Raw genomic sequence first — 26,263 nt, forward strand, 5'->3', positions numbered from 1 at the left:
TTTGCATTTGGCACATCATCTGATAGATGCTCGAAATTTGGGAGAATAACAGTTTTACTCAACAAAATGTACATGGAAGTATTAAAAATTGCATCTTTGGGAAGCACTGGTGTAGTAAAATGCACTCTGAAATCAAGTTCATGAAACTGAGTTCTACCAGTTTGTATGATAAAAAATAATTACCATCAGCGGGCAATGAAATATTGATAGTTTTCCATGAGCTTGCACCAGCTTCATTCACTGCAGATAAATGAAATGTATATGCAACTCCAGGCAACAACCCTTGAACTGTGTATGATGTTACATCAGGGGGAATATCATCATCCACAACTGATATTTCTTGCTCAATGCTACTTTCTCTTTGCAGATGAAATTTTTGTACAGGTAAGTTTCCATCAAATACTAGATGCCAATGAAGTGTAGCTACAGTAGGATCATCAGCACTAATGTTGGTTTGTAAGAAATCAACTTCTGGTGGCTCTATAAAAAAATAGAAAACAATTGCTTACACTAGAACATCTGGAAACACAAAAAAAAAACTAATAACAAACTTTATAAATTTTTTAAAAAATTAAAAAAATAAATAAATAAAAGGACACTTTTCAATTATATATACAGAGAACCAGCATTTAGTGCAGTGCTCTGAATGTGAGAAAACACTTGTTCACACTAGAAAAACAGATAGGGTCTGGGTGACCCTGCATGCTCTTTTTGTTTCCATATATCTCATGTAAGAATAAACCAAAGGATTAATAATTTCTTCACTTTTCCTGAATTACCATATTCTTATTGTACAAATTTTTTTTCATTAACTTTCTTAACAATGGAGATACAAACCAGTACACTCAGAAAGATTGAAGAGGATCACAGTGACCCTTCCATATATTTTTGAGAACACATCAGCCACATTTTTCTCTAACAGGCTTGTGAATAAATGAAACAGCTTATCCTTTCTTGTCTTGAACTCTACCATAATTGACACATTTAAAAAAGAAATACGATAATCATATTGGGGTGAATCGAGAAGCTATGCATACTTGGATAAGACAACAACATATTTCTATGGGTAGTACATTATATTTTATCATAGTTATTAGTTTTATTCATGGTAATTGCTTTTATCTTGGATTGCTGTATTTTAGATATACAGGGTGTTCTGTTAATGGACCTCATTATTTCATGCACTGTGGCATGGTGTGTTGAAGTAGAGGCATGAGTAGCCTCTCTCAATCCCCTCCATCCCAAATGGGACGGTAGAGAAAGATGGACAGCTTTTTTCTCAGCCCAATATATAAGAAACACATATTTTTGAGACATTATGCCAAGGTGAACTTGGAAAGAAAAGGTCTCTGGTCTCCACCGGGACTCGAACCCAGGCAAGCATGCTACCATCTACACTACTGGAGACAGGACCCCGCCTTCCTTATTTCACACACTGGTGTGATGCGTTGAAGTAGATATTGAAAAAGACATTTTTTCCTAAATTTTTTTCTCTGGATTTTGGTACTTCTAACTATCATAGTGGCATCCACAGGGGTCGCAGAGACTAAGAGCTGCCCTTGGTGAATAAACAATCTTTGGATCAAATAAGAATCAAAAGTGTAGTTCCTCAAGGCAGTGTCATAGGTCTCATACTGATTTTGTTTTCCTATTGATAAACTTGATCAAGGTGCCAGTGGAATAGCATTCAAATTCACTGATGACATAAAATTAATGGATGTAGATATAGTTTTATGTAAATTCAATAGAGAGTCACACACAGGAACTCTAATTAAAGAGAGTAACTCAACCCTGTGGTTTTCAACCTTTTTTAGCCCATGGATTCCTTTAGGCTATATTTTCTTCTCAAGGCCCCCTCATCTTAACCAGGGTCCCCTACCCTCACGAAGGATGTGAGACCCTTTCTACTTATTGAATTGAGTTTAGTCAAAACTAAATTTATAATGAACAAAAATTTTATAAATAAGATCAATCCCTGTTATCATGGGTCAGGCACGGATTCAGAAGTGGGGAAAAGAGATGGTCATTCCTCCCAAGAGCCAAATTATATAAGAAAAATAGGTCTGTAAAATACACGATGATCCAATGAACGTACATAATAAATCGCTCCTCCCGACACATCACCATGGGTTCACACCTACCCTGGGTAGAGTTCAGCGAGGGTTCTGGGTTCTTGTGGGGTTATATGCATAGCAGTCTCGCCATCCTGGGTTCTCAGGCAAAGCGATGTTCTGAGGCCCTATACTTAGCTGAAAGTAACCATAACAGCTTACATATTTACAATTGAAAATCACAGTACCAAAATGTCATCACGTAGGCTCCCTATGGAGATGAGAGGACATATATCTAAATGAGGACCCCAAGCCCACATGGGTTAAGATGACACTGGCTCCACGGACAGCTCTGCTGAATTTTGACAGCAGTCACATTTTTTGTTCAACATATTTCACTTAAAAACTTTTGTTTTCAAGTGTGAAAAAGGTGATTTCTTCACATCTCTCTGCTCTCTGTCATCCCCTTCACCACTTGTCATGGCTTCCCTTTCATATGATTCTCACCTGTGACCCCTTAGAATATCCCAGGACCACACGAGGGCCATATCATTCCAGGTTGAGAACCACCAGCTAAGCCAACCTGAATGTGATTATAGCATGGGCAGAGGAATAGAACATGACTTAGCACTGACAAGAGCATGGCAATTCATTTTGGCTCTAATGATTCTCTTTTCATGAAGATGTTTCTGAGCAAATTAAAGATTTAAAAAATTTTGGAATTAAAATTGATGAGCAGTTTTGTTTTGTGCTTCATTTCAGCAGCCCGAAATATTTCGGCTTCTAAAAATGCATTAAAGTTGTTTTTACAGTAAAAAATGTTTCCCATTTTCCCTCTAATCAATCAACTGCCAGTGGGTGGAGTCGGATCTTGTGCCAGGTTAGATAAAAGGAGGAGTGAGAAAAAGAGATTGCGTGGGCTTTTCCCCCCTTTCTTTTGGCACTGTAAAGAAATATATGCTCAGTATTAATGGTACAAAAAAAAGTATTTCTCTTCCCAATAAGCAATACACATCATGGCAGGTGTTTTTGTATCATAGTGAGGGAAATAAAAGTAATGGGCAGAGTAAATTTCTTTGTTTGGGGGAGGAGCTGTTATCGGCTCACAATCAGAAAAAAAAATCTTGAAAATAAGTGGCAATTTGTGAAGGGTTTGAAATTTCAAATGTGGCAGTTATAATGCGGTTCAGGAAAATTTCAAAAACTGCTTAAAGGGTTTCCTTTGACACCTGTAGGAGGCTTGTGTATCTCTCTCAAAAACTAAGAGACTGGTATATCCTAGAAATGCATCAGAACATGTATTCTGTACCACTAAAAATTAGTAAAAGGTATGCATTCTTCTAGATAAGCTTGAAAGATTGTGTAACCCTAGAAATGCCTAGGATGCTTAGATACCACTAGAGAAATTGTACATATATGTATTTATTTAGAGAAATTGTACATATATGTATTTATTAAGTCCTGTTTACATAGAAAAAATACAGTATTTCACTCATAATAATGATTCTTGCTAAAAACCTGTTTACACTGCACTAAAATGCCTGGCAGTTTTTCTCCATTCAGAGAGCATATGATTATGGGAAAGGAGGTACAAGGCCCCATATATCTACTGAAAAGGGGGAGCACAAAAGTTTTTCCTACGAGGGCATAAAAGATAAAAGCTGTCAAGTGTAATATATACGAAAACTTGCAATGTGAGGAGATATTGATGTTTTAGCAAAGGAAAAGTAATCTCTCCCCTCACATGGATACAAACACTGGTCTCTCGTATGCTGGACGAGTGCTCTACTTCTAAGATATGAAAGCTGGTAGAATATTCCCTCCTTGGTGGGCATATATGTGCTGAATGGCTCTGTGCAAATGACATCAAGGCCACCAAAAAGCAACGTATATGCTGTTAAGTGTATTCAATTTTGATAAATGAGAGAAACTACTTTTACACCACAATCTGTCCATATAAATGAGACTCTAGAAGTGTGTATAAAGCTTGCTGATGTTTTGTGCCTTTTTAATAATTCTCATTTTTCTCACCATTGTAGATTAGTTTTTGTATACTGCATTGCCTGTCATATACCCACAAGAGTACTTATACCAAAGATTGCGAACAACTTTCACAACTAAACAACTGTCCTGCTTCTCTGCAGCTAACTTCATAGTCATATTGTCATGCCATATCCTTTAAATCTGAGCCGAAACTGACTATTAAAAATTTTTTTTTTTTGATTGATTTGTGTTTATTGTGCGTCAAAATGTCCTTTTAAAAGTCTCTTTAAAAAGAAACAATTTTTTGACTAAGTAACTTTAATTACGGTTGATATCTACTATGACCATTTGGGTTGGGTACCCTTATGCTTACATAGTGTCTTAACTTGAAAAAAACATTAAAAACCATTTAAAACCGTTAACAATGGGGTACACGTATGTGTATGTCTGGAGTGAAGAGGTTATTGTTTTGGAGGGCATACCTACAGAAGGACACAATTTCAACCAAGTCGAGAGGATGCAAAGAAGGGACACTACTTCACCAAACACCAACTCAGGCCATATTGCTATATTGTAATTTACTGCCATTAATGAGGTAGGTTGGAAATGAAGGTGCTATCTAAGGAGAGACACTGGGACACCACTTGGTATGCAGGAATTGAGCTATGAAGAAATGTTAAATTTTTTTAAATATGTTTTCATTGGATGAGCGTATGCAAGATATGAAATTTAAATGTGCAAGATTTTCAATGGGATGGACGAAATAAATACAATGTCAATCAAAAGCATCAACAAGGGCGTACCAATATCGGTTTATTAGGGATAGTTCAAGGTGGTGGCATCATAGGGTTTTATTTTTCTAACAGAGATGAATGCATGGAATAACCTTCCTTAAGACCTGTCCTATCCCTAATAACCAATATCGGTTTATTAGGGATAGTTCAAGGTGGTGGCATCATAGGGTTTTATTTTTCTAACAGAGATGAATGCATGGAATAACCTTCCTTCTGTTGTCATAATTTCCACTATGATAGATCTGTTTGCGAGGAAATTCACCTGGGGAAAATTGAGAAACCATCCATTACTTAGATGATAACCATGGCTTGATAAATGGAAAAAAAACTGGAAAAAAAATGTAAAAAACATAAATTGTCTAAAATAATATGATTTGTTTTTTCTAGAGTTTGGTGACTGCCTTTTTATGTTGGCAGACACAATGGCATAATTTCCAAAAAAATCCCCCCCCCCCTACTCTCTGTCTTCAGATTCCAATTCAGTAATAACACATTTTAAATTTTAGATGCCGATGCAATTTTTTTTCTTTTTTACATTGGAGATCTGGCTCTTGGAATTTGTCAATCCCTGATAACCACATTTTTATGTGAGCAATGTATTTTTCTTTTTTCAAAGTTCTTTATTTACTTTGCTAATTTCTTCTTTATTATTGACTCTGGGCTGCTGTTGTATTTAGGTTTTGTGAACATTTATATCACAGTAGTCAACATAAGGGTTGGCAGGTTTTTGACGGTTAAAACTGCCACATCAAAAACCTTAAATAATGCTTTTCAATATGAAAATTCCTGTTGAAAATACACACATTCATTGCATGTAATGTTACTATGTTACTAATAGTCACTATGTTACATAAAGAATACTTAATATATGATTAAAATAATTTTCTGCTCTCTACAGAACTATTTTGGACAATGTATGTGCATTTTTATATGTAAAATATATAATTTGAATTTTCAGGAAAAACTATGGAACTATATTTCATATTTTTCAATTCAACATGATTCTCGACCTTCAAAAATTTATTCAACTGCTTATATTGGTATTGATATAAATCATCTGCTGTACTCTTTTCATAACAGATAGGTGTTTAGAAAGTTCTTTTACGCCATATACATATATGTAATGTTGATTTCTGTTATTATTAAATTATCTAGATAATCACTAATACTTAAAATGATACCCTTATCATGCATAACATTATAATATAGCTAGCAATAACAATATTAAATTGTAGGACTAAAATGTTCTTTAACTTAGCGATGCTGATTGCATATTAATGCTTAAGAAAAGGTCCTATAAGTTATTCTAAGTGTAAAAGTAAGAATGACAGCATTGACAATACGTTTATGACTGTCTCAATACTGAGTAAGTTTCTAAGATCAAAAACCTAACCCTGTGATCTCCTATCACACATATTTTTAATAAACAGTTCTATTTTGCTTAGTAAATTGAACACAGGTAATCAGTAGTTTAGATAAAATGGACCATAAAATTATATATTATCAGTTCTAGACCGTCTGTTGAAAAATTCAAAATTACAAATTATAATTAATATTTTGTTTTAATTATTGTAGTTATAATTTAGTGTTTAAAAATGAAATGTAATATACAAAAAGTAAGTTTATCTCATCATGTTATCAATCTATTGTGTTTAAAATGTTATCCAAAAGCATTCATTTAATTTTTGATGGCTTAAATTGGTTTTTGATGCTTGTCTTGTCAAAAACCCACCCCTGGTCAACATGTGAGGAATTTCCTTGTTGCCACCTTAGAGTTTGTATTTTTATAAGCTTTTTATGTCCAAATCATTGGAGGTATCAAAGTGTGATTTATTTTGAAAAAATGCTGCAACACAAGCCAGTATAATTTTAATATAATAACAAGCCAGTATAATTTTAATATAATAACAAGCCAGTATAATTTTAATATAATAACAAGCCAGTATAATTTTAATATAATAACAAGCCAGTATAATTTTAATATAATAACAAGCCAGTATAATTTTAATATAATAACAAGCCAGTATAATTTTAATATAATAACAAGCCAGTATAATTTTAATATAATAACAAGCCAGTATAATTTTAATATAATAACAAGCCAGTATAATTAATAGGTCAGATACTTTATAATCAGTAGAAGGCCGCTGTGGTGGTCAAGTGGTCATAGTGACGGACTCGCATCGTGGGGACCTGGATTCGAGCCCCACTGTTGCCACAGTGGTGGTCGGCTGAAGTTGGTTTTCTGTGGTTCCCAACTTTGAGGCACAAATGCGAGCCGATCTCCCTGTTAAAAAGTCTTGCCACAGACAGCAACAGTCCTACAAACAGTACAAATATTCAGTCACTACACATCACTCACTTCACTTCTGAGATGTAGATGGCAGCACTGAAAAATCATACACAACACCAGATACGCACTCAGATTTTTAGGTACACACACTTACACTTCCGGCACAACTCACTAGGTAGTAAATTGCCTATGGCGATAGACCTGAGTTGTCATCGGTTTGAGAAAAAAAATCAGTAGAAAATAAGAAATAAAGGTAAAATGCTTCTTGTACTTTGCATAGAATTTTTTACCACAAGGCCAAAAACAACTTATTCATCCAGAAATTATTTTTATACTTGATAATCAAAAAAATAAAACTAACTGGCTACCTCACAGTACTGAAAACATACAACTTTCTAAAATAAAAATTCCATCTTTCTTACCTTGCACCATTAGATCTTGCCCAGCAGTGGCATTGGTGAAATCATTACTTGCAACACATATATAGGTACCATTGTCTTCTCGTTCAAGATTATTAATTATGAGAAATGATGTAACAGTAGAGCTGTTCATTTCATCTGAAAATGATTCAGCCTTATCACCTGTTGTATTAATTAATTCGTTATTCTTAAACCAATCCACAACAACAGGCAATGGATAGGCACTAACACGACAAGTAATGTTGGTCTTTTCTCCAGCCATTCCACTCGTTAAGTTTCGATCCAATTCAATGGTCACAGGAACTAAAAGAACAAAGTAACAAATACTAATATATGGAGATAATAAAAATAAGAAACTAAAACCAGATAGCCAGTCACAAAAAGAAATATGCAGTGCATATACAGCAGTACTTCACAACTATTTTCATGTCACAGACTCTGCATAGCGAAGGTTAAGACACAGCTGCCTCCTCCCATAAAATCTAAAATGAATTGTTTTTTTATAATTTGCATATAAAAAAATGGGAGTAATTAACAAATTACAATTTTACAGCACTAAATGTACCATTTGTACAATGGTAGTAAATGATATTTTGATCCTGCGGACCCCTTACAAAGTACTCATGGACCTTCAAGGGGTCCGCAGACCACAAGTTGAAAAACACTGCCATACAGTTCTTACTTGTCTATAAGATATGGGTTTGTTCCCAGAATTGTGCGTCTCCAAATTATGAGGGATCAGTAAAAAGAGAAAAATGAGGAAAAACATCTTTATCCTAATACCTACCATAAGCCAGATATTTGTACACTGAAGTGCTGAAAAAACTGGTACACACACCCCCTACCTAATATCACACATCTAGGTCCCTCTCGAGCAATGCAGAACTTCTGCAACATGGCATAGCATGGACTTCACTAGTATGTTAAGGTATCCTGGATGGAATTTATACCATGATTCTTGAAAGGCAGTCAAAAATTTTATAATGGTACCAGGTGATGGAGATCTCTTTTATACAAGTTGCAAGGTATCCCATATGTGTTCAAATAATGTTCATTCTGGGGATTTAGGTGGCCAACAAAGGATGCTGAGGTCAGAAGAGAGTTCTTGAAGCCACTCGGTAGCAACTTCAGACATGTGTGGTGTCGTACTGTCCTGCTGGAATTGTCCAAGCCTGTCGTAACGCACAGAAGACATGAATGGATGTAACTGATTTGGACGGATGTTGATATACTGATTACCTTCCAGAGTTGTCTGTAGCCCTATCAGGGGTATTATACTACGACAAATACACACACCTCATACTATGACAGCCTCCACCAGCTTGCCTTGTTGACATACAGGGTCCATAGCTTCATAGGGTACATCAACCCGATACAACTGAAAATGTGACTCCTCAGACCAGGCATTTTTCCAGTCATCAAGTCCGATGGTTCCGAAAGCCCATATCAAGAAGGGCCTTGTCAGTTAGCAGGCTGACATTTTTTGATGCCCCAACATTAAAATCTACAGCAATTTCAGACAGTGTTGCATGTGTATCTCATGAAAGGATTCTTGTCAGTTATCTATGGTTCCATTCCTTCAGGATCTTTTTCACCTGTACCTCTGTTGGAGATATGTTTTCCTTGGATTCCTTATATTCATGGTATAACCTTGCGATGTTCACGAATGCAAATCCAAATTTCATCTCTACCTCAGAAATGCTATGACCCATCTTATGTGTGCAGACTACTAAGCCATGTTCAAAGTCACTTAAATTGGGATAACTTGCCATTGTAGCATCAGAAACTGATCTAACAGCTTCCCTAGCTACCTATTGTCTTAATATGGACACTGCTGACTGCAACAAGTTATATTGATTAGTTGCATTTCTCCCTTATTTTCATATATTCACCTGTACCAGTTTTTTTTTTTTGGGTTCTCAATGTATAAATGAATATACAGTCAAAGTCAGTTATAATGGCATAAACTATGTCACAAAATTTTGTCATTACAACTGAGGTATCATTCCAACCAAGGCTAGAGTTCCCAAGACATTTTAAGAATGAAAAATATAAACAAATAAGATCAAATGCTAAACATAATTATTTTACTATGATTAGGGCAGCCATATTTTATTGAGAAAAAGGGGTTAATATTACAACCATTATACAAGTAATGCACATTTAAAGTCTAAAGCCTTAGTTAAAAAAAACAAGAAAAACCTGACACCAAATGGGTGGTGACACAGAGATGTGAAACACGTTCAGAATCAGAACACAATTGAGAAAAAATTTTGGATTCAATGATAGATTAGACAAGTAATTTGTTTGATGACTCCAGACTTGACATCCCTTCAAATGAAATACAAAGCTTAAGAAATAAGCAATACACATAAGAGATAACAATAACAGAGTATGGATTTCTATCCATGGGGAGATAACATAGTTAGCTATGGATACTATAAAGAAAAGATGCATCAATAGGGATTCATTTCTTCTGGAAGTGCTGTCTATGTTCATATGTTCAATAAATGAAACTAAATAATGAGCAAGTACAAGTGTCAAACACATGTAATAAGTCTTTTTTTTTTATCTTTAGGTATCAATAGAACAGCAGACAAACATCCCACCTCCACAAGATCACAAGACTATTTGCCAGTATTACATAGAAGATAGGTGAGATATTTATTAAAAACTTAACCATTTATTAGTGTATAAAGATACAAGGAGATATCCCAACACAAGAATGGTGATTGATCAACTAACTAAAAATGAGCAGGGGCATACATGAAGCTGGCGAGGGGGGTGATTGGGCACACTACAAATATAAAGAAATATTTTGGAATCACACTACTGCAAAAGCAAGACGACTAGCATGCCAAGTCACCAGTCAATTAGTTGTTTAGGTTTCTTATATATAGTCGCCAATACAGCAATATCTCCATCTGAGTGGTGTCATAGAAATACATGTATTGGTATCAAGGTTAAGATTATTCTTTATAGCAATCAGCTGAGACAATCAATTACTGACGTACATAGTCACAGTGTCATTATAACCAAATTTAACTATATTTCTCAGATCTTTACATGATGAATAGTGAAACTTTGGGAATGTCTCAATGAGAGGATCTTAACAAAACTGAGAGCAAAAAAAAAAAACCCTTTTCTGACATTTATTAGCTATAGGTTGTTTTCTAGGCAAATTGTAATGCACATGCTGATTTTTTGCAAACATACAACCAATCTACTCAAGCTTTGTGTCCGAGTATCCAGCCTAAACATTTTCAACAGAATTTCATTTCCAGTCTCATTTCTTCAGAATATAATGTTGAATTTACAAGAACATGTTTGCTGGTGAAATTTTTTTATGAACACTTATTCTACATCGAAAGCTATGCTGATATTTCTGGTCTTTAAAAAATGGACTTAAAAAATTCTCCCCACATTCCTTTATTGTGATTTCCTTAAAGGTTTTCTGATAAATAGTTGAAGCTATAGACAACTCAAAACATGTCAACTTTGATCATAGACACCCTGTATTACCAGTATTTCAAGAACCTCAATTTCAGTTTTAATGATAGAACTATGTGATCCCTTCAATGTCATGATGATAGTTTTTAAAAACTCTGTATTACTGGTATCTCAAGAACCTCAATCTCAGTTTTAATTTAAAAAAAACTAAACTTAAATCAGTGTTAACTCAGTAACTAATTTAGTTAGTAGTCTTAAACGAATGTTTAGTTATCTAGGGTTAAAGATAAAACTATGTGGTCCCTTTAATGTCATGATCATAAAGTTTTTCCTTTTTAAAGCATTTGAATATATTTTTCAGAGGCATCATATGAAAACATCACTTGGTTTTAATAAAGTTATAACTAAAAAAGAGACATCAACAAGAAAAAAACACAGGTTGCAATCTTACTTGATTAAAAATTTTATTACTCCAAATTCTGCTATACCTTGAAAAAATATTTACCATAAATTCGTAATACAGCTTCTTTCCGATAAACAACTTCACTTTCATTTTTAGCCTGTGCATTGCAAGCATAGCTTCCTTTATGATCTAAGGTTGCACATTTGAGCTCTAGCTGCCAAATTCCTTCTTCTGCTTTGTCAGTTGAAATGGTTACATCTGACAGTTTTGATATATTTTCTCCTCTGAATGTCCACCAAACATCAACTGAAGGGTGGCCTACATCCACGTGGCATGTTAAAGTAACTGCTGAGCAGTTTGATACAACAGCTGGTTCAATGGTATGCTCAATGATCGCGAAGCATTCTGGGAAGAGAAAAAAGCAAAACATACAACAATGAAGGGGGTTGAGTATTAGAAAATTTTACTATAAACATTTTTGCGACATTAATCTCATCTCTTAAAAATCATGAAAAAAAAGAACAGTACAGTTATAATACACACCCTGTATACCAGTGTATCCCAAAGAGGGAAACAGTGATATTTCATCATCCCTTTCTGATGGGATGATTTGGAGAGATGGTAGAAGCTATGGGTTTAGTATAGGATCCATATTTTGATCAAGTTTCTCAAAAGAAAACTTTCCTTTTCTTCTCTTTCTTTTCACATTGTTTCATTGAAGCTGTATTATTTGAAATGAACATGATTCCATGAGTGAGGTGAACCCTAACGTGACAACTTTCAACTTATGAAGACTGAATGTTTTCTTCCACCAAACAACACCCTCAAAGAGCACTAAGAATTAAAATTGGCGAACAAATTGGCATTAACATGGGGTCTCCTATATGGTACAAAATGGTTCCAACTATTCTAATTTTCTATTATAATTTACCTCTGGTATTGAAATCAAAATTTTAATGAAGTTCCAAAACTGATGGCCTAGGCCATGGTCTCCCAAATTTTTGTTCCATCGTCCCCTTCTTCAGAAATGTTTTCCTCTCATCGCCCCCCACCTTAAGTAAGCCCATAGGATCCTATGTTGAATAAGTAGGTTCTATTGCCCCCTTGGACCACTCCATCGCCCACCAGGGGGCGATATTGCCCACTTTGGGAAACACTGGCCTAGGCTATTACCGGTACACTTATAGAGTATTAAATATTTGAATATACTCACAAAAATAAGAGAAAATAGCATCACATTTATTGGGATAACACAAAATTTTAGAAATTTAAGTGAAAAAAATCAAGAACGGATATACTATGTTTGTGTAAGAGAAGTTTCAAGTACATACGAGGCATGTTTTTTTAAGTAAGTACCGTTTTGAAATTCTGCTGCTGCAGCACTGCGGTCGGCATTCTGCGCACGTGCACTGTGTACCTAGATCTGTTGGCAAACCACAGACGACATTACGGAAACATTTGACCATGTTTAGGTTTGTTTGTGAGCATTTAAAATGCCTCTGCCAATCAAGAATGCCTCAGACTGAAATATGTGCTGTGATTCATTTTCTTAGTGATAAAGGAGTGAAAGCAGCTGAAATTCATCATGAGATCAGTGAAGTGTATGGAGGAAACATTATGAGCGATGGAATGATACAGAAATGGGTTAGAGCTTTTAAAGGTAGCCGCACAAATGTTTATAACGAAGTGGGCGACCTTCTGTCATTACTGAAGATTTGGTGCTGAAAACTGACAAAAAAATTGAGGGAGAACAGACGCTTTACGATTTTGTCATTATCTAATAAGTTTCCTCAAATTTCCAGAAGTGTTCCCTATGAAATTGTGACCAAACGCTTAAATTATCGAAAGTTGTGCAATCAAAAACAAAAGGCGTGGCATGTTGAGTAAGGGGATCATTTTGCTTTATGACAATGCCCGCCCACGTGTGGCTAATCGAACCAAAGATCTCATTGCCTCATTTTGCTGTGAACAACTTGATCACCCTCCGTACAGTCCCGATCTAGCACCCAGTGACTACCAGATGTTCCTGCATTTGAAGCAGCATCTGGGTGGTTAGTGTCATGACGACCATGATGAGGTCAAAACGGCCACTGTGATCTAGGTACACAGTGCACGTGCGCAGAATGCCAACTGCAGCAGCAGAATTTCAAAACGGTACTTACTTAAAAAAAACATGCCTCGTATGTACTTGAAATTTCTCTTACACAAACACAGTATATTCGTTCTTGATTTTCTTCAATTAAATTTCTCTGTGGTTGTCAAATTAGGGGGCAGACTTCTATGAGGATGGAATTCAAAAGCTGGTTGTACGATACGATAAATGCCTTAATATTGGTGGAAATTATATTGAAAAGTAGATTAAGGTACAGGCTTTCATGTAAAAAAAAGTGTCAAGGAAAGTCAACTTGTTTTCTTATTATTTAAAAATGGTACTTACTTAAAAAACATGCCTCATAAATACATAGAAGAAAAATGCAAAAATGACAAATTTGAATGAGGAAAATAAATTGAAAGCAATATAAAAAAAATTAGCAAAAAAAATCTTGTACTAATCAAAAATCTGAAACACGAGAATTCCGCTAGTCCTCTGGCATCAGAAGAAAAAAAAAGTCGGCATTCGCCTTTTTTTACAGAGTCACAGCCTTTATATATATATAATTTAACAATCATCACTGGTTCATTATACAGGCTGCCCCAAATTGTTTGCACAGTGAATATCTCTGTACCTGTTTACATATTTTCAATTACAAAAAGTTTTCAAATGATGTGCAGTTACTTAAAATCTGAAAATTTATTTTAGTGGGTTGTACACATAAGAAAATGAAGGACATAACTTTTTATACAGTCCCAGTGTGCTCAAAAACCTAATTTGAAAGTTGTTGCCCCTGATACGCTACCTTTCTTCCATTTTTCGAATTTGAATATCTCATTGAATATTGCACTTAGAAATGTGAAATTTTTTTGGTATCAGGAGAAACAGGACAAAAATTTTCTAATTGGGTATTCGAGCACAGAAGGACTTGTACAAAAAGTTATTTTCTTCAGCGTACGACCCCTAAAATAAATTTTCAGATTTTAAGTAACTGCAGGCCATTTGAGAACTTGTAATTGATTGTATGTTTGTAACTAATGTTTACAGAAACATCCACTGTGCAAACAATTTGGGACAGTCCGTACGTGCTTGAAACTTGTAATAGTGTATGGCATTGTTTTTCAACCTGAGCAGTGTCTCTCATATAGCCCCTTTGCGGTACTAGGATATTCTAAAGGGGGGGGGGGGACACTATCTCTTTCTCTCTGGTGGAAAATCAGATAAAAGGGGAGCTATAACAAGTGGTGAAGGGGCCTACAGTGAGCTGTGGAGAAAAATGTAACTATTTCCAGAATCCAGCCAAGCTGTGCCAGCTTAACACATGGGCATATTTGGGCTTGGTAAGAGGCTTCATAGCCATGGGGGGCTGCATGATCAGATCTGGTACTATGATTTTTGAGTGTGGGTCTGTAAGCGGTTACTTCCAGCTAAGTATGGGGTCCTCAGAACATCACTTTGCCAGATACCCGCGATGTTGAGACAGTCATGCATAAAACTCAACAAGAAAGCTTGAGCAACAAAACAGTGAGCAACAAAGTAGCTCACTGAGAGAGAGGAAGCCCAGTGTAGGTGAGGAAAAAGGGTGATCTTGTGTAGGTTCGTTGGATCCGGTTCTTCAGAGGGGAATTATCCCCTCTGAATCACTCATCTTCTGGATCAGTACCCACTGTTCTAATTTGTAAAATTTTTGTTCATTATAAATTTAGTTTTGATTACACTCAATTTGATAAGTAGAAAAGATCTCGCTCTTGGACAATGGTAGGGGCCTTGGATATGACAGGGGGTCACGAGAAGGAAATATTGTTCAAAGGAAGCCATGGGCTAAAAAAGGTTAAGAAACACTGGTGTAGGGCACCATACACTGGACTCCTTCTCATCAGATCATGGCTTTCCACTGTCTCAATGAAGAGATATAAGCATGTGGTCGAAGATCTGGCCATGCTGGAAACTGTGCACTTATGTGTTGTGAAACTAACATGAAGATTGTTTTTGTGTAAACGATTGTTCTAGTACTGCCATTAGTTTTTCTAACTATGAGCTGATATTGTATGATTTTAAGCCTGTGGCGAGACTTTTTAACAGGGAAGATCGGCTCGCATTCTCACTTCAAAGTTGGGAACCACAGAAAACCAACTTCAGCCAACCACCACTGTGGTGATGGTGGGGTTTGAACTGACATCTAAGGGCAAGTCTTTATTTATAACCGAAACTTTTCCCCAGAAATCATGTTTTTAAAAATGCAAGCACTACAGCGCTTATTTCAAGAAAAACAGTCATTTCTATTTCGGTTCAAAAGTAGTTAAGCAGAGGCGTTGGGAGTGTTTGCAACTTGTGGGTACTTGTCTTGATCATAACCTAGAAAATTTCTGAATCAATTATTCAAACCCTTGAATAAATTAGTAGGGGTGCTCAAGCATCTACAACACCCCCAGTTCTGACAAAGCTGCTGAAAAGCTCAGTTACTAAGCTATTAATGGACATCTTGCTTAAAAATCCTCAAGATAGAAAATATGTTTATTATTATTATCTTTTCAAAGTGATATTTGCAACAACTAACTCTGGTGTTTTTCCCAATGAGAAAGTGCGATGAATTTACCTCACAGCATCATATGCTGAAAGCACTGAAGGGTTTTTCTTTTATTCTATTCTCAGTACTCTATTAATCCCTGTGCCATAATTTCATTAATAATTTTCTCCATCAAAAAGAATTCTAAATAATACCAAATCAGTACTCTGGTACAACAAGATATTAATTGAATAAATAATTGTTTCTTATTAACCAATAACAAAATTAACTTTAGTGCAATTACTTAAAGTATAATTTCTTGCTCTGTTTACAAAAAAGCCTATTCCAGATATAACTATTTTCAGTTATCGCTTTCAAGTTTTTAATTTTAACCCATAAGTAGTCAACCCACCTCAGTCATTATTAACATGTGTAATCAGTAATTATATATAAAAAAAACTTCTATATTTTTATCTTTGAGAGAGAAAAAAAACAGGACAAAAAATTTAATTTCATTATCACAAATTTGTTTTTCCTGCATTATAGATTTTCAACACACACAAGCTGCTACAAATTCAGTCAAAACTATGTAACTAATGCTTTCTTTCCCAGTGCCAAGCAGAGAAAAACACTCCTCACAACCTTCTCCCCTTTTTTCCTTCTTTCTACCATGTCATGATTGCATGCATGGCTCCCCACATGGGGGGGGGGGCTGACAGGGCTCGGGACGGTTATCATCATTTTTTTACTTTTTCACGCTATAAATTAACTACATAAGGGGCCAGTTAAAAGTCTAACCGAGGGGCCCCGCTACAGGATGCGGGGGCCATGATTGCGTGGCCCTGAAAAAGTAGTTTTACTACTTTGAAATACAAATGAAATATTTTATTGTACTGTATTTTATTCATTTTCATGCCAGTTGTTAAAGACTAAGATGATGGGTATCTGGTTGTGTCCCTGAATGAGGGGCCATACACCAAATTTTAGAATTGGAGTTTCTATTCTTCCCTACCGTTATATACCAGAAATTACGATACTTCCATAGCTATCTACTGGCATTCAAAGACAGCCGTCTATATGGTGTAAATTCGCCTTGTTCCTACAAGATTGCAAATGCACATTTTTTGAAAAATCTTAAAGGATTTTTTGGAACGCCCATTCAAATTGTAAAAGTTTTCCAAGAATCTTTGAGAAAAAAAAAACCAGAATCTTTAAAACTCTACCTTGAATATCCACAGTTTTGTCATCTAGCTGCTATGCGGTAGTCATCATTTCGCATCGCGAAAATCATGTGTAAGCAGAATCGGCTTTTGGAGGGGCACAAGGATCTAATTCTGCATAGAAAGTTTGGGTCACCAACACTGAAAACCAATTTTAAATTAACAGATAATAAATCAAATTAACAGATAAGAATGTATTTTTTTCCCAGTATTTTGATTTTCTACAAATATAGATAACAGATAAAAATATTTTTAATTTTTGATCTCCTTAGGGGGGGGGGCAGATTTCACCTTTGGCGAAAATCCAAGTTTGGAACCCGTGATTGCGCAGTGGTGATCGGCTAACAATACAATTTTCTAAGGTTTTCCAACTTTCGGTTGGCGTGTTTACATTTGAAAAAAAGCTCTAGGTGCCATGACGATTACACACACCTACAACACAAACATGTATGCATTAAATTTCAAGTCCATGCATTACCAATTTGGAGGATAGATGCAGGGTCACAACTGGGGGGAGGGGAGCCGGCAGGTCTGGTGCCCCAGGCTGGTGGACTAGAGGGGGGTGTGAAATTCACCCTTTATAACGGCTTCTTCTACATTACACGGGGCACCAAAATGCATGCTTGTCCCATTTCAGAGAGTATCTAGTTGTAGCCCTGAATAGATGACACCACCTACTCAACATAAAACACGCCAAATGCTGGGCACACATACACACACTGTTAAGTTTCACCAATACAAATCTAACAGCTCCCATATTCAGATGTGAAAATATGTGGCAGTTAAAAGGTGGCAGATCAGAGTGGTGAACCATCAGGGAGGGAAAAGAAAATTATTCCACCAGGAAATCGCTTCACACGGATTTATATGAATAGGGAAATCAGAATATAGGTGAAAGAATCTCATTTGCTTTAAATTTAATCACAAGATATTGCTGAAATAGCTAAGGTTTTAATAATGAAATAGGAAATCAATCAGAAGGAAATTTATAGATTGATTTATTAATAAAAATATATAATTGTGTATGCTCAACTTTTAATTACAGTGGATCCCGCTTACAATGTTTTTCAAAAATAGCATCATAAAAATATTGTAAGTGGAAAAACGCTTTAAACGTGAAAGGTTAATGAGAATTACTTAGAATTGGGAACATGAAAATAAGTCATAACAAAACGTTCTAAATGGGAATATTGTAAGCAGGATTGACCAGAGCTGCAGCTAGAAGCTTGGTCAGCCGGGTCAAGCATGCATTTTGTTGCCCCCTTGTAATGTTGAAAGAGAGGTAAAAGTGTGAAATTTGCGTCACTTCTGGTCCAGCACCCGGGGTGGCAGACCCACCTGCTCCCCCCCCCCCAGTTGCGGCCCTGGGATTGACTGTATATTTGTTTTAGATCTATTACATTTGTTAAATTCTCAGTGTTAATGGGCTTCTTTGCAAGCTTTATCTACTAGTAGACCTAAAAGAACCAAGTTATAAGCTGGTAAGTTATTTTTTCAATGAACTTTTAAGTAGAACATGTTTTTAGAAATGAATTATTTGATTCACAGAGATACCTCCTCCTCCTACCCAGAACATGGCCTACCGCTCTGTCTTAACGAAGAGATTTTTTCAAGAGGGACCCACTTTCACAAAAGGACCCAGATTTTGCCAATAACATGGGTCCAGGTAAATTAGAGTCAAGCTGCATTCCTGGACATTTTACTGTACATATTTTCATGATAATAAGTTTAATGGCTAAAATTAATTCTAGTTCTTTTAGGTCTGGTTTTTAGTTGTTTTAGGGAAGGTTTTTAGTTGTTTTTGATAAAGATGCTAGTTGGAAATTTTTTCTACTGTTGCCAACACTGGTGGTACATTCAAAAAAGAATAGCTAAAAAAGTTAAAATGAGTGAACGAAAAACTAATTTTGAGCGAAAAAAAATCAAAGGTTTTAGTTTGAGAAAGAAAAACAGCATGACAAATGTCCGGAATACAGAGCAGTCAGGGTTATGGGAGTCCGAATTGCTTCGTTTCTACTGCATTCTACATTATAGATCTTTGATACATGGCCTGCCAAGGTCTCTGTTGTGGCAATTTTGAATATTTACTGACTAATGGTGATTAATATAGCTATACACGGTGGTTAAAAACTCAATGTACAAACTTTTAGGGAAGGGAGAAAATACAAAAGCAAAACAGAATCACATAGGAACATATGATTGGAACCCTCAACCTGATCAGCTGGAGGATAAATGAAGATGCAAAAATGACAAGTCAAAAATGGGTGGAAAAACTGTTTATTTAATGATATGCAATGTCTCCTCTTCCAAGGCGGGTGTGCGTGTCAATCGTGGCCACTCTATATCATGCCTGCTGCTATAGAATGTCCTGTATTCACATAGGTTATGGTGCAAATTCCTAAAAATTTGGTGATGCGGTACACGTCTGTTCGACATACAACCATGTTGCAAACCTTCCGTTGTCGTCAACTCCCCCATACACAAGGTGCAAATCTGCCATTTCAGCATTAGTAAATTGTTGCATGCTCTCCGTATGCAATTGGAACTTTGAATGACCAGCGCTTTCAAGCATACATAACTATGGATGGTAAGAACTTTGAGCAATTGTTGTGAAACTTAATGTATACATGTACTGTCCTCATGTAAATTATCGCTAAATAAAGAGTTTCTCCACCCATTATTGGCTTGTCATTTCTGCATCTTCCTTTATCCTCCAGCTGATCAGGTTGGGGTTTTCAGTCATACATTCTTATGTGTAGAGATGAGGTGAGAATATTCTCCCTGGACGTAAAAATTGGAGAATAATCGAGAATATTCATTTTTCTTTTAAATAATTTAAATTTTTTTACTAATTTTGTTCATATTGGGAAATATAAATCAGTTTTCATTGCCTGAAACATTTACAACAAAACAATTTTTGGTATAATAACCCCCAATGACAACTTTTAGTTCGAGAATATTCTCTCAGTCATGATGCAAGGTTTTAAAAGTTTGGTTATGAAGATTTTAGAAAAAAAATCCTTTAGATTAAAACCTTAAAAATTATTTTAAAATTAGATAAATTTTCAGAAATAAGTTCACAACACAAAAGAAATTAAAACAAAGTTGATTGATAAAAGAAGCTATTCTTATATAATCACCTTCATTCTAAGATACAGAACTTTGTTTTCTTTAATGCACACACACTTAAATTCTGTATCACTCACATTTCTTTAAAAGTTGTGTAATTCAGAGAATTGTTGATTTAATTTTCTTACTTTCAAACTTTAATATTGCGATCTACAAACTTCAATATTCCCATCTCTTGACAGGAAGAGAGATGGGGACAGAGAATATTCTCTCAAAGGACTACTATTATAAATTATACTAGAGAACATTCTTATTGAAAATGATAATTATTCTCAAGTTATTTATCAAGATTATTACAATACATGCTGTTACATATATTCTTGATATCTTGACCTCTGGAAAGATTTTGGTAACTGAAGAACATTCTTTGGAAGGACTAGTATTTTAATAACTTCAGAATAATAATTATTTTCTATGAGAATATTCCCCAGTAATTTATGAAAGTAGTACTTCAAAGAATATTCTCAAGGATATTATATGTAACTATATCTAAATAACAGGAGAATATTCTCATCAAGAACTTATAAGAATATTCTCAAGTTACTTATAATAGTAATCCTACCAGGGATTATTATCGAATATTCTCTGAAAGATTATTCTCAAGAATTTTACATCTCTACCTATGTGATTTTGTTTTGTTTGCTACCTCCCCTAAAAGTTTGTAGGTTGAGTTATGAATCCCCCTGTATAAGATATTAGTGTTTGATGGTGGTACATAAGCTGCAAGCTTGTAACTAGGCTGGAGACCCAAAGCCAAATGGGGGGCTCCCATAAAAAATGTTCTTATTTTACATATTTCTTATAAATTTTTAGTTCATTTGAAATAATGAGACTCACTTCTAAAATTAATTTTTGAATTCCAAAATGAATCACTGAAAAAATGAAAGGAGGGTGAACAAACATTTTTTCTTGAGCATAAAATTATCAACAGGGGTCCTCCACCTCCAAGAAAAAGTCTGCCTCCAGGATCCTGAGAAAACATGCTACAGTCGGCCGTGATAGGCTTCATTGAAATAGTTCAATGTGGCTTGCACTGCATGAAAAGTTAAGAACCCTGCTCTACATACAGCTTACCATTAAACACCAAGTGCAAGTTGACTGACTTTGTAGAGAGTAAGGAAAAGGAGCTAAATACCATCTTCCCCAAAGCAAACTCGTTAATTCTGAAAATTTGTTTAGAGTTAAAAATAATTTAAAAACTGATTTATGTAATTCAACTTCATACCTAATAGTGCTGCAAGTGCAATTGTACTAAACAAATGTTTTCTAACCAAAGAGAAAATAATAATCAAAATAATGTAAATTTTGGATTTTCATCAAAGGTGTCCTAACTCTGTCCCCTTTTAGAGTTATTACCTACATATATTTTTATTGGAAAGGTGATTAGAACAGTGTTAAGATCTCTTATAAATTTATAGTGATGAAAACATGTTTATAGATTTTTATATACATTTTTAAAATAAGTTTAAAAAAGCTATTATAAGTTTATTAGTAAATAAATGACATCTGAATTATTTAGCCATCCAAACAGAAATCATGAACAAAGTTTTGAGTTTTATTGATGATGAACACATCTCGTGGCATCACTTGAAGCATTTTGAAAAAAAAAACAAAAAACACACACACTTTACTAGTTTTAATATATCTATAAAGTCATATTTCTCGGGTTTATTTTTGGGAAGTTTTGTTGATGTGTTCCAGGCTGATATTTATCTTCAATGATGAGACTTTTCTTGGCCTTTGATTAGAATTGTTTCTCCTTACGATATTCCATCTTTTTTCTTTTCCATAGAGATTTTTAGAGATGTTTTATGGGGACTTTCAGTCACCAAGAATGAGGTAGAAAACACAAAAAAAAAAACAATCACATAGGAATGTATGACTGGAACCCTCAACCTAATCAGCTGGAGGATAAATGAAGATGCAGAAATGACTAGCCAATAATGGGTGGAAAAACTCTTTATTTAGCGATACGCAATGTCTCCTCTTCCAAGGCAGGTGTGAGTGTCATTCGTGGCTGCCCTGTATCATGCCTGGCTGTGAAAGATATGGAAGGCTAGAAGTGTTAAACACAGCGTGAAAAGGTCGACAAGTGATACATATATCAATCAAAATGAGTTATCAGGAAAAAAAAAAATATATCACAAGTACGGTATATTATGAGTGTCCTAAATCCATCCCCACATGGCCTTAGGAATTCGGCTATAGCAATAATTGTTACTGCTCCTGACTATATCTCTACACGATTGACAATTGTAACACAATACTCAAATAATAGCATATAATCAATCGCAAACTGATGAAAAAATTAGTGAAGCGCAAATGTAACTGTTCATAAAGTTGGCTCACTGTAACAAGTTACAACAATAACTATTTTCGAACAATTTAAGTTTAAATGAAGAGAGCAGAGCAACTGCAAGTAGTCAACTGAATGGTTCTGAAGTTTCCTGGCACACTTCAGTGCCGTCTTAAGAGCATCATGGGCCCCCGGGCCAAGTGGTTTTTCTGAGGCCCTACCTTGTAAATTCTAAAAAATTCAACCTGATTTCAGTTTTGTGAGGCCCCTCTTCTCTTGAGGTGCCCGGGTGGGCCCATGCATTAAGACGCCGCTGGCACACTTACAAGATAGCAGCTCTGTACATGAAAATTAAAGCGAGGGACAAATTTATGGCAGGCAATAGATTTCAGGCACTTTTCCCCAATTTTTAAATGTAGAGAGAAACAATAAAAAAAAAATCATGGTAGGCAAATAAACCATTCTTATTTGGAATGTGAACAATGGGCTTGTTTCAATAAAACTCTTACAAGTAAACCCACCCCTCCCACTTCACAACACAAATATCTAAATATAATCAACAGACAGAGCTCCTATTTTATGAGAATAAGCCCACAAAGAATAGCCAAGATAGTTTTGTAAACATTTTGGATTAAGCTATAGTCGATTCCATTTAAAACTGCACAAGAAAAGATGTTTAAGATATGAAGGTTTGTTGACGGTGGACAGATTACTGATGTAAGTTGGGCACTGTACAAAAACGAAATGAAGCCCAACTTACATCAATAATTCATTCCAAGACCGAGGACGTTAAAGTTGAGGTGAACTTCAATGTAATGCCTCACCCTCAAGAGAAGGGTGCTAAAAAAATTTACGTATTTTCTTCATTCTTTCCAATCTATTGTCATTTTGTTTGTGATCTCCTAGGAGAAAATTTTCTCCAAGAATTCAAAGTGAAAAGCCTTCATGCTGTTAAAAATGTGTCTGAGAAAAAAAATCATTTTTGGAACGAGAGTATGTAAATGCGATGGACACAACAAATTCAACCAATAAGCTCACTGGTTGCATGTCAAGTTTTATAAGAATTTTTATAAAACTTTTATAGTATAATCCTGGTTTCAAACAGGACAGAAAAAGATTGTTTTGAAAAGGGACCAAAAAAAATCAGTGATTTCTCTTGTTAGGTTGTTTGCTATCCCCAACTAGAAATTTTTCATGGGGGAATTCATGTTGTAAATGCTTAACTTCTATATCTTTTTATGGGTTCAAAATAAGACTGTTATAACCCAAATTGTGATTTCTTGTGAAGCACGAAAACTTTATTTAGGGGGAATTTTTTTACACAATATTACGTTGGGAACTTGGTTTTTTCTCAAAAAAACGTTTGAGATTTTAGATCAATATTTGGTTTTGAGCAGGTTGCAATGTCCTTGACTTCTGATTCAGCGAGTGAAGGAAGGATTTGTTCCTTAGAAATCGCTGAAACAGATTAAAAGACTCACCGGTATGTGAAATAAAGGTGTACAGAGAAATCACGTGTACACAGGAAGCAAAGGCGGAATTCGCTCGTCGAAAGACCGCCATTGGATGTTAAAAGGCGTGTCTTTCGGGAGCCGCAGCAGTGTTCTCTGTTCTTCCGCCAAGAACATGCACAACGACTATAAGAGCTAATTTTACAATACAAGCGAAATTTGCCACAGGCACACATTTGACAATTTTTGGACTAGACAATTTGCAATAACCATTCCTTGAACACTCATATCTTATACTATCATTATGAAATCGGTTGCGGTTTATATGGTTGTCAGCCTTGTCAAGGGTATGATTGGGGTAACCATACGTCCCGTATTTCCCCGGTACAATCCCGGGTTTTTTTCTGACTGTTCCGACTTCTTGGTGAAAGTGTTCCGGTTTTTCCCGTTTTTACATGACGCTTACTTGGATTTTTATTCTTTATTGAAGTTAAAGATTGCAATTATTTTTCAACTCATAAATTATATTGTGATTTACAAATATATAAGAACATTAATCTCCCATATTTATCTTGGTGAACGTTTATTGCGTGGAATTCATTTTAATCCATCGCAATTTGCTGTAATGCTTCATTTCCCGCCAAAGCGATTTTTCCGTAAAATCAGCAATATTTGGCAACTTTTTCACTTTTGGCGTCATTCTTCGCGATGATTGGCGATGTCCCGTATTTTCCGGTATTTGGAATCCCATTTCCCGTATTTCTTCCGAGGAAATATGGTCAGATTAGGTAGAGGCCTTTTGAATATCTATTCAAAAAGCCTCTACCTACGTCTAGATGTCATGATCATCTTCAGCATCACTTTGAGGGATAGGCAAAGGATGATCCCCATAGAAATCAGTGTTAAAATTGCCGATTTTTACTGTAGAAATGCAGAAATTTAGTGAGGTTTTCCGCCACATCAATAATTTTTAAAATTGAATTGAATTCTCTATTTTCGAAATATTGAGTTCTTAGAGATACGAAGCCCAGAAAATTAAATATAAAATAATTAGCCAGACCTACTTTTGAGTTGGATATCCATAAAATGACATTGATTTCAACTTTTTATTTATGTCTTTTCAAGCATGAGAATTAATGTCTCCGTATTGTCTTTTAATGTTCAACTGCATAAATTCGTATAGTTTAGGGTATTTTAAAATTAATCATGGGCCCGTAAAGTACATTTAAGGAATTCCACAGATTTAATTAAGCATTTTTTGAAGCAAAAACAGACAGATGGATAACTTGAAGTCCAAAAAAAAAAAAAATTGAAATGCCTGGCGTACATAAAAAAAAATTATTAATTTCGTTTCTTTAAGCCTGGTTTTCCTAGGAGCAGGCTTCTACAGAATTTGCAGCGTAAAAACGATGATTGGTCAAAAAACTTGAATTTCAGGCTTGTAACCAATCAGCATTTTCACGCTGCACACAGCGCAGAAATTCTAATCCTAGGAAAACCCGGCTTTCATCCAGATTTGTTTCTTTGATGAGTCGTGCAAGAAGTCAACATATTGGTTTACTTAAACCGTTCACATGTGCAAATATTGTGGTAGCATTGGGAGTGCTAGCACCCGCTTGACGAATTTTTTCCTTCCTTTTTTCCTAAGGAAAGAAATTAAGAGTAGTCATTGGCGAAAATTTTTGGAGCGGGTTTTAAACCACTTTTTCTATTTCCATGTGAACGTGGCTTTGGACAGGGGTTGTATGTCCCTCAAAAAAAAGAGGGAGATATCATGTGATCCAAAAAGCCTACTGTATATAAGCTGACCATATTTGATCGAGAAAAATGCGGGACAATTATCGCTAAAAATTATGCAAAAAGGAAGCAAAGTCGCCATCTCATGCTAAAATCACAGAAAAATCACCAATCACTGGAAATGAAGCGACACTTCAAATTGCAGTTAATTAAAAAAATATATATGTGTTCACAGTTGTAATAATCGTAATGTAATTTCTGAGATAGAAAGGTAATTTTAATCGTTGATTTGAAAAATAAAAAGTCAAGTTGGCTTCGTTGAAAATACGTGAAAAACCGGGACATTTTTTCAAAAAAGTCAGGACAGCCGAAAAAACAGAAAAAACCAGGACTGTCCCGGGAAATACGGGATGCAGTATGGTTATCCTTCTCATTTACT

General features: G+C 35.3%; 1 protein-coding gene across 2 annotated transcripts in view; it reads right to left on the reverse strand.

Annotated features, from left to right (window-relative positions):
* The window catches only part of LOC149085435 (tyrosine-protein phosphatase 69D-like), a 227,832-nt gene extending 203,433 nt beyond the window's left edge, over positions 1-24,399 (reverse strand). For both annotated transcript variants that reach the window (XM_089233438.1, XM_089233437.1), the window contains exons 1-4: positions 24,118-24,399; positions 11,496-11,798; positions 7,544-7,843; positions 184-480 (exon numbers count right to left, since the gene is read on the reverse strand). In XM_089233438.1, coding sequence (XP_089089564.1) covers positions 184-480; positions 7,544-7,843; positions 11,496-11,798; positions 24,118-24,199 — 982 coding nt within the window. In that variant the 5' untranslated portion in view covers positions 24,200-24,399. The remainder of the gene's footprint in view (positions 1-183; positions 481-7,543; positions 7,844-11,495; positions 11,799-24,117) is intronic.
* Between the last annotated feature and the right edge of the window lie 1,864 nt (positions 24,400-26,263).

This window comes from Pholcus phalangioides, unplaced genomic scaffold (genome assembly GCF_987345545.1).
Source record: "Pholcus phalangioides strain wild (caught in Gottingen) unplaced genomic scaffold, Ppha-v1.0 ptg000007l_1, whole genome shotgun sequence".
Lineage (NCBI taxonomy): Eukaryota > Metazoa > Arthropoda > Arachnida > Araneae > Pholcidae > Pholcus > Pholcus phalangioides.